This window comes from Cheilinus undulatus, linkage group 4 (assembly GCF_018320785.1).
Source record: "Cheilinus undulatus linkage group 4, ASM1832078v1, whole genome shotgun sequence".
NCBI lineage: Eukaryota > Metazoa > Chordata > Actinopteri > Labriformes > Labridae > Cheilinus > Cheilinus undulatus.
Window position 1 is genome coordinate 24386680 of NC_054868.1, and position 9919 is coordinate 24396598.

The following is a 9919-nucleotide window of genomic DNA, read 5'->3' on the forward strand; positions in this document are numbered from 1 at the left end:
CTCCAACTTTTTTCAAATTCTGAGAGTAAGATCACATTTCTGAGAGGAAAAAGTCTGTATTCTGACTTTAATTTCCAAATTCTGACTTTATTCTCAGAATACTACCTTTATTCTGAGATTAACGTCAGAATTCTAACTTTTTTCTCAGAAATCTTTTTTCTCAGAATTGACTTCAAGGTCAGAATTCTAACTTTTTTCAGAATTCTGACTTTTGTTCTTTAAAACTTGACTTTGTTCTCAGAATTCTTACTTTTTCCTGATTTTTATCCAAAATCAGTGATGTTTTACCCAGACTTTATGTGGAATTTTTCCAGCTAGACCCCCTTGTAAATTTGTCTCATTGAGTCAAGGTGTGGAAATATGTGAATGCAGCAGGAAATATTCAGGCAGGGTCAATGACATCAATATCCTGCAACCAGCTCACAACCATAGACATAGTGAATGACAGGTGCAGCGCTGTGCATGAAATGGAGCTTAGTTGTTGTCGGGGGGAGGGGGTTGTCATCGTTATGCAATTTCCTGCTCTACTTTGATTCATGTACTTTGTCAAACCACACATAGCATTGATATAAATGCAAATATTCTCATTGTAGAGTCTGTTGCTTTGTTTACCACTTTGCGTGATTTTTGAGGGGGGGGGGGGCAGATTTTGCCCCCTGAGACTGGTCCGTCTGACAGGGATATTCTCCTACTGTGAGGTGCATGTGTGAACAACCAGTCTGGGAAGATTTGAGTTTTCAGGAGTGCACATGTGAAACGGCTTGAGTCTTGTGGTTTGCATGCAGCGTAATGTGGCTAAAACAGTGATGTGCTTCATCCGCGTGTATTTACACCATCCATTCTCTCTTTCTCTCTCTTTTTTTCAGATTGTGATGTCAAACTCCTGGGTGCCGGGGTCACTTTAAAACAAACAAAAACAGTAATTTGTTACCCCATTGGTGCTGTTTTTACTTACAGCATTGAACAATTTGTAAAAAATATATAAATCCACACTGTAGGTGTGATCCTCTTTTATTTTGGAAACAACGGAATGAAAAAAAGTTTCTACTGGCTAATTATGGCAGCCATGTTGGTTACACAGAGCATTCAAGGGAAATGTATTTTCTTAGACTTACTGAAACAGATATTTTTCTTTATGTTAAAGTTGGATTTTAAAAAAGTATGAAGTTTAGCTGAGGTTGTTGATCTCTTTTTTGAGATTCAGTTTTCAAAAAATACCTTAAATCAATTATTTGATTGTGAAATCTAGCTTAAGAACATTACACATAATCACACAGCAGATAAGTTTAAATTTGACACAGTGTTTGTTCATAATCCTGGTCATTACATGCTGCAGCAAAAACATTTTACCTCATTTCTTAGCTAAGAATTTCAATTAAGCATGCCATGTTTTAGTTTATTTTTTGGCCCTACCCATGTACATTGTTCTCTCGTGTATATATTATAACATTTTGAAGGACTATTTTTACAAAGGAAATATTGGTAGGTCTGTAAAGATAGATAGGAGAAAACTTAAGCTTAACTTTCTTGTTTAAACATGGCGTGCTTGACCGTCTCCACTTTAAATGAGTCCTTGTAAATACACCGTTGGGCTGACATCACAAATCACAATTGGATCACATTTCACCAACATGGCTGCTTGGTCTCTGTCAAAGTGTCTGACCCACTGGCATCCTATCATGTTTTCGTTTCTTTTTGTATTCCCTCTAGTGCATATTTTTGTCATATTGTAAAGCTTTTAATAAAAAAGAAAATGGCAAGATATTTTCCAACTGTTTTCTTCCTCCTCTGTTTTTTTACCCCGTCTCTTCAGGTCTCATAACAACAAACTACAATCAGCAGCCTCTTAGCCTCCCTCCTAAGATTCAAGTTTCAAACAGACAGACAGGCCTTGTGGTTTCCTCTGAATGATAAACCCTCATGATCGAAGTCGGGCTCTGCTCAGCTCACCTCCAACCTTCAACAGCGCCTTTGCAAAGCTCAAGTGAGAGAAATCCCCAAAGTGTTTCTGTGGCATAGAAGTCCTTCTTTCAGACCAAGGCCAGGGCGGGCTCTGCAGCCGGTTTGCCCTCCATCAGAGGAAAGATCCAGATCATACAAGCAGATGAAGTTGGCTGGTTTGGTGTTCAGCTGCAGGCTGAGATCACGACTGCAGTGGGCTCTTGTGTTAATTCTGTAGCTGACCACTTTCTTATTTCTTCATCTTATTCCTGCTCAAAATATCAGCTTGGATTTTCTAATCTAGAGACACAGTTTTAATGTTAAACAGTCGCGTTTAAGTCCAATCTTCAGGCTGCAAAAACTCAAATCTAACCAAGAGTATTTGTCTGATTTCTAGTCAAATAAATAACTGCATGCATTTAAGTCACATTCACTTGAAAAGTCCAATAAACATCTTATCTAACCCATTTAGAACATAACCCTCTTAAATACTGTATGTAAACAACCTCTAAAAACCTGAGCGTTTCCTGAAAAACTACACAGAATTTCAACACTGATTAAAAGTATTTTTCTTAGTCTTGAAGGCTGACTAAGGCATAAAATAAAACCTTTGAAAGCTAAAACTGAACACAATTGCCTTTGCCCTTATGTTTAACATTTTAAAACTTAACCCTCAGATCAAAATCTTCAACATCCCTTTCCTCTTCAAAACATTTCTCTTATATCCTGGACCTTGGCTAGTGATCCTCAGTCAAATCACAATCTGGGTCATTGTCATGGTTCTCAACGTTTAAATCTCTGCTGTAGCTGGCCTCCATGCCAACCCTGACCTTAAGTTGTCAGCCATCACCAGTGTCACTGCTGAACTTGAACAACTTTTTCATCATCAACATTTCCAAGTAGAGGCCAAAAAAACCCACATTTTCTTTATCTCATCAGCCTTCCTTGTATGGATTTTTAGCAAATTATGTAGCAAATTTTAAGTCAAATTATTAACAGGATCATCCAAAAGGCACTAATGTTACTACAGTTTTTAACAGTATACCCACATGAACGTTGAATTCAGCATTACTGGGTTAAGAAATAAAACAGAATTAAGTCCTGCTTTGCTTTAAACAGATTAAAATATCTGCCTTTGCAGATTGGCAAAGCAAGCATGCTATATTTTTGCGTATAAAATCTTGAACTAAGATGCTTTTTTGGATTTGTCAGATGAATGTGGCTTACAATAACTGTCAGGATAATTTGGACTAGAAATGAAATATGCACTTGCTTGGTTCTGAGTTTTTGACTTGTACCTCCCTTTTCTTACCCATGTGACGGAAAAAAATCTTACTGAATTAAGTGATTATAATTACTTTTTACAATAAGCCTTGAGAGATAAAGTTAAAGTGTTTTATACCACATTTTAAGATGATTAAAAAAGCCTGTTATAATGATCTGAAGCAGTGGTTCTCAACTGGTCAAGCCTCAGGACACAACACTACCTACTTAATGAGAAACTGCGATCCAAATTTCCCTAACATTTTAAACATTTTTCAGTTAAAAACTTGTGTATAAGGGAATTTCATACTACCTTAGATCAGTTGGGGTCTAAATTTTGACATTTTAGCACAAGTTATTTAATTTAGTAACTGCCCTCTACAGGTTAAAACTCTTCTTCTGCAACTTTTTTGATCTGGTACCAAGTAATGTATTTGGTGCCATCTATCATCAGCACAGAGCTCAAAGTTACTGCCCACTTTTCCTCGACTTGTAAATTTGCAGCTCCACCAATCAGGGATGTTGCTGTAACGCTCTAGGATTGTGGATGATGTAGTGCTGTTGCCTTAGATCGTGACCATGTCTTTTTAAAACAAGGAGGATAATATCCTCACTTGTCTCTGCATGATGATTATGTCTTCATTCAACATGAAAACCATTCGTTGTTAAAGTCCAAAGTTCAGGCAGAAATGGACAGAACTTTACAGTTTTGCACTGAAGGCAAGCTCAACCAATCAGAGATCTTGCTGTGAATCTGGAGGATTATGGGTTATTAGTGCTATTGACCAGGAGCAAGAATAAACCATGACTTTCTTAAAATGAAGCGAATATTGCACAAACTTGTGTCATCCACATAATCATTTACTTTGTTTCCCTGTTTTAAATGTCCTTTGTTGAAAAACTACAGTTCACTTCACCTGTAGCCAGACAAACACAGAAATTTCCAACATAAAGCTGGGATCAGCCAATGAAAGACATAGTTGTGACACTCTAGCACTAATGTAGTGCTGTTGAGCATAATCATGAATAAACCAATTTATTTATTTATTTATTTTTAAATAACAAGGTTGATTATATGAGAAAATGTGTCTTCTACATGACCATATATCTGCGTTTCATTCTCAGGTAGCTCGTGGTAAGTCTGGTTGTGACATTATGGCTAATTATTAAAAATAAAAAGCAGCTGGGACTGAATGATGTGGCTAATAAGGGACAACAGAATGGAGGGAGTGGGTGTGTCTTATCACCTCTCCATGACGTTGTGAAGGCATTTTTTGAAATTCCAAAGGAGATGCGCCTCAGCTAAAAATCTGGGGTGTAGTTACTCTTTAATAAAAAATGTTACCGTTCAGACCTTATGATGAGTTCTATTTACCTCAGAGATGACATCACATCTGAGTTCCAGTTACTATAAGTTGGCAACTCAGGGTACCAAAGTTGCTCCAAGTTTCTGTGTCCCAGGTTCAGGGTCCATTTGCTGCATTATCCGTCTGGCAACTCAAAATTTCAGAGCTCTGAGATTAACTGGAATGCATCATTAGATGGAACAAACATGTTTGAAAAGAGCATAATTACAGAAGCACTGGGAGGACATGCATGCAGATATTTTGAGTTTGCTTTTTTCCCATTAGAACATGTTCATTTTGTTTCACTTCTATACATTTTAATGAATAAAGACATTACAATGGGAAACAACAGCTTTGTTACCCCAATAAAATGAGATAAATTGGTCTAAGTCTGGAGGAAACAACATTTATTTTACATCCAGGCAAAATGAAGAAAAGTGAGATATTAGAGCTGACATCTATGCATGAATCATGGTTCATTTATATCTATAATTAGTGTATTATTTTTTAATGCATGCTTTATCGTCTGTTTCGACACACTTTGGTTAAGCCACGACGGTGTTTCCTTGCAGCCACAGTGATGTAAAATGAGTCCTCCTACTGACTGCTCCTTTAAGTCTCTTAAAAAAAACAGACTGCTCATTGGTCAAGTCAAAAGACATCTGCATCTTGCTTTATTAAAAATTACATTTTCACTGTAGCTGTATTTTCTTTTCAATCCATAACAAGTTCACTTTTCTGTGGTTACATTTGTGTCATATTTTATCGACATCAAGTTCCTGTTTTTTTTTTTAAGATAAAAGTAGGTCTGTATCCAAACTGGAAGCCAGCTTTAAGACAGTCCAAAAATCCAAATCAAATCAAAACAGCCTTAAATCAAACTAGTGCAGTTACAAAATGTGACAAAAGTGGCGCTCAGTTGTGATTAACTGTAGAAATTCTGAGATTAATTGTGATTGAAAATGATCATCTTTGACAGCCATATGAATTATGTTCATGTATGTTTGCATAGTGCTCCATAGCACCATAGACTTTGTGCCACAATTTTTCCCAGGCACTCATTCATGACCCACAGAAAGCAGCTCTGGGACCTACTTTTAGATCCTGGCCCACCATTTGAGAACCACTGTTCCACTGTGCCAAAGCTTAAAAAAACAACCTACATTTCAAAGGCAGGTGCATAGGAGAGGAACAAGTCCATCAAAAAGTCCTGTGCACTGTCTAAATTGCACAAAAAAAATTGCAATATTTCAGGAGACAGTGTCGGGGTTCGCTTACTTGTTCACTGAAAACAAGAAATTACCAATATAGGATGCCTAGAACTCCTGTTTTGTCATTGTGGTGTCCAAACAGGTATCAATATCATTTTATTTTCACTCGAATTATGAGGACGTTTAAAGTGCTGGTGTGTGATAATCCTGTTAAGAGCAGTATCATTGCTGTATTTCACACTGCAGCTAAGTTTTTGTTCCGACTGTAGCATCAGGTGTGAAGCCATGCCTGATTCTTAATTTGCCTCGTTCGAAGGGGAGACTAGCTTTGTAGAAATTGGCTGAAAGATTACTTTTTACGGATTCTCTGTGGGTGTACATTGTTCTAACTCAAGTCATCCAAAAGGTCTCTATTTTGTCTGAGAACTGCAAAACTTTCATGTTGCTTATCTGGACAGAAACATCCAGGACAGGCTCCCATCACACACCATGCTTCTTCTATTTTTCTAAAAAAATCGAGATGAATGGGCATTGGCTTAAATGTAACTTTACCGAGAGACGATAGAGTACAAGAGGCAAGGACACAAGGCTGTCAGGCCTACAGAGGGATGAATCTCGCTTATTGAACTCGTCTGTACTGTACTTCCCTCCGTTTGCTCAGACTGTCTTGTTTGTCTCTGTCTGTGCGTCTCTGTCCCCTTATCTGTCAGCCACTTTTTCCAGCATATTTCATTGAAGTTGACAGGTTGGCTCACATATGTCTCTCAACTCACCCTCAAACCATGGTTAAGTAATTGGATAATGGACTTTTCCACTCAGCATCAACTCAGTTATGTTGCGGTCTGCGGCAGCATGTCTGAGAGTCGACTTTGAGTGGGGACTGGGGAGTCTTTGTATGTCGGGGTTTGTATGAAAATTTTATAGCAGCATTTTTAGCATATTTGGGAACATTTTTGTAAGCTGTGTTTATCAGTTTTGTAGGAGGGGAGCGGTCATAAGACAAACTCATCTTTAAGTTGTTTCAAACTGTTTGGAGTTAGGTAAATATCTCAGATCCACTCGTTCTTTTCTGTGTGTAGCGGAGTTGAGAGATGATGTAGCTTCTGTCTCCTTTTATGTTTGTGTGTCTTTCACACAAATGCCTGTCACTTTGTAATCTGATGATGTGTTTCATCCACTGTTTGTACTCTCTATTGTATATTATGGCTACCCAAATATGTAGAGATAAAGATTTTTAGCGCAGTAGAAACTTTTATTTTTCACTCTACAAACCAGCAACTAAGCCCGCCTGTATATTTAACTTTTTTTCTTTTTTTGATTGAAGTGAACTCTACATTTAGGTAAAATTGCCCTTTTCATAAAATGTGCTGCATATTGTGAGCATAAAGGTTTTGAATGGGGTACATTGACACAGTTAACTCTTGTAAAGAGTTTTTCTTGTTTTTGTAAGAAACAAAGCAGTTCAACATAACTTCTATATTGACATTGCATTTCTTGTATTATTTATTCATATCAATGAAAAAGTTCTCAGTTTTTTGAGTAAATGTTAAAGAAAACGTAACTGCAGATAAAAGAAGTATTCTATGTTTTTAACAGATTGTGGAAACTCTGAAGAGATTCTCTTTTGTACTGGATAGGACATTTCATCCTAGGTAATAAAGTAATGTTTTTGACACCATTTTATCAAAGAGTTATGTTTTCTTTGATTTGACTGAGTCCTCATAAAGGTTTTTCATGTCTGTGATGCTCATTGAATTTCAATTTCAACTCCTTTTTGCACCATTCAAGAGCAGAAATACTACTGTGTGAAAAGAGCTTGTTAATGGCTTCAAAAGCAATTCTTATATAATATCATGAAATCTTCATTTTTTCCCTAAACTGATTCAAAATGCAAAACTTACATATATTCCAGATTTATCACACACAAAATTAAATATTTTAAATATAGATTCAAATTTTTTATTACCGTACTCTGGTTCAATGCACACAGCCACAGTCCTTTGGAAGACTGCTGACTTGACAGTTGTTAGAAGACGATAATTGTCATGCTCCAAAAGGAGGATAAGCCACAGAAGGTCACTGCTGAAAGGGCAGGCAGTTCTCAGAGGCTAAATCAAAGCATATTCATGGAAAGCTGACTGGAAGGGAAAAGTGTGGTAAGAAAAGGTGCACAGGGGTGAGCTCAGCCTTCAGAGGATCACCAAGCAAAGCAGATTCAAGAATTTAGGGGAGCTCCACAAGGGGTAGACTGAGGCTGGAGTCAGTGGATCAAGAGGTAACCAAACATTGACAGGAAATAGGTTACAAATGATGTTTTCTTATTGTTGAGCCACAGATGTCATCAGCGTCTCACCTGCACTAAAGAGAAAAAGAACCAGATCACTGATTGGTCCTGTTTGCAAATGAACATAAATTTGGCATTTCATTAGGGATACAAGGTCTCAGAATCTAGTCCAGTGAAGCCAAAACCACCAGCAACCTCACAGAGAATCTCTGGGGTATTGTCAAGAGAAAGATGAGAGACACCAGACCCAACAATACAGACAAGTGTGTGATTGGTGTTTTGGTAAAATTCTAAAAATTTGATATAGTGAATCTTTAATTTTTGTGAGCCAAAAGCTGTAATTATCAAGAATATAACAAAAGTCTTGAATTATTTCACTTTTTTCACTTTGTAAATCTGGAATATATAAAAATTTCCTTTTTTTTTTGAACAAGGGATAAAGTTTTTATCAAATTATAAGGTTTTTACATGCACTTCTATACTTACTGATAATATATACTAAAATATGCATACTAAAATATTACTTAAACAATAACAGACTTAAAATTAGTATTTTGAAAAGAAACAAGACTGTTATGTTAAAAAAGAATCTGCTGCACTGAAGGTTCCCGAGAGCACAGTGGTCTCCATAAATCTCAAATGGAAGAAGTTTGGCACAACCAGGACTGAGAACTAGTCACCCGGCCAAACTGAATGATCAGGGGAGAAGGGCCTTAGTAAGAATGGTGACCAAGGACACAGTAGTCACTCTGACTGAGCTCCAGAGATCGTGTGTGGAGACGGGACAATGTTCCAGGATGACAACCATCACTGCAGCCCTCCACTGATAGTGGCTTTATGGCAGAGTGGCTAGAAAAAAAAACTCCACATGAAAGCCAGATGTGTTTTGCACTGAAATCAATGAGTGATCTTTTTCCAGATTCTCAGGCCACACCTTTCAGAAATTGTTTTATTTCATCTTGTTTCAAATAATAAACCAGAATCAATGATATTTGTCCTTGAACTTATTTTTACAATGAAAATGTTAGACTTTAATAACATTGCAATAAAACTTTATTTCCCCAAAAGAAAAGATAAAATCTTTAGTTTTGCCACTCACAAAACAGCCATCTTTCACACACAAAAATAGAAAATGTTTCTGAAGGGACAATTTCAGAGCATTTTGAGCCCTTGTTAAAGTGCAGCACATGGCTAGCAAGTATGGGTCTGCACAGTGTTTCGTACAGACAACACAAATGATGTACAAAAATCTCATTTAGGTTTGCTTAACTGCAGAAATAATGGGGTTTCAGTAGTAACATTCCTGTAAGTTAAACAAGGAATTTTCTAGAGGTCCCCAGTTAACACTAATCCCCTGTGAATAAGGCAAATGTGTATGGACTCAAAACTTGAGTGTTTCAGCACTTTTTGGCACAAATTCTAATTCTAAAAGAAAAACTTTGGTATAAATGTGATTGTCTTCCTTCATATTTAAATATATCAAAGAGGTATTTTTGAAAAATGCAATAGGAGTTCAGGTTTGGGACAGCCACTTACCAACAAATGAGCATGTATTATAAATGTACTCTAAGGTTACACAAGATATTACATTAATATTGCTGAATATGAAAAATTTTGGTGATTAAGCCAATGATTCACTTTGTTTTTGGTTATGGGACCACATATTGCTCTGATCTGTTAAACTGGCCCATTTATGTTTGTTTTTATTTTGTATATATTTTTCCATTGATGCTGGGGGCAACAGCCCATGTTTTCCCCTGGGTCCCCTTAGTAAATTAATCTGACCCTGCATGGCAAATTCCCCCCTCAGTTTAAATCTTTTTGAGCTTCAAGGAAAACTTGTGTGACATGTGGGCACTAAAGGACAAGGTCAT

The 9919-nt window shown here is 36.9% G+C and overlaps 1 protein-coding gene across 5 annotated transcripts in view; it reads left to right on the plus strand.

The window, feature by feature from the left end:
• Positions 1-7433, plus strand: part of LOC121509041 (nucleosome-remodeling factor subunit BPTF-like) — a 68782-nt gene extending 61349 nt beyond the window's left edge. For 4 of the 5 annotated variants that reach the window (XM_041786234.1, XM_041786235.1, XM_041786237.1 and 1 more), the window contains one exon: positions 1814-7433. In XM_041786234.1, the coding sequence (XP_041642168.1) occupies positions 1814-1850 (37 nt within the window). In that variant the 3' untranslated portion in view covers positions 1851-7433. Of the gene's footprint in view, positions 1-866; positions 1754-1813 lie in introns of those variants that run through there. The other variant, XM_041786236.1, reaches the window with a different exon arrangement.
• The last annotated feature ends 2486 nt before the right edge of the window (positions 7434-9919 follow it).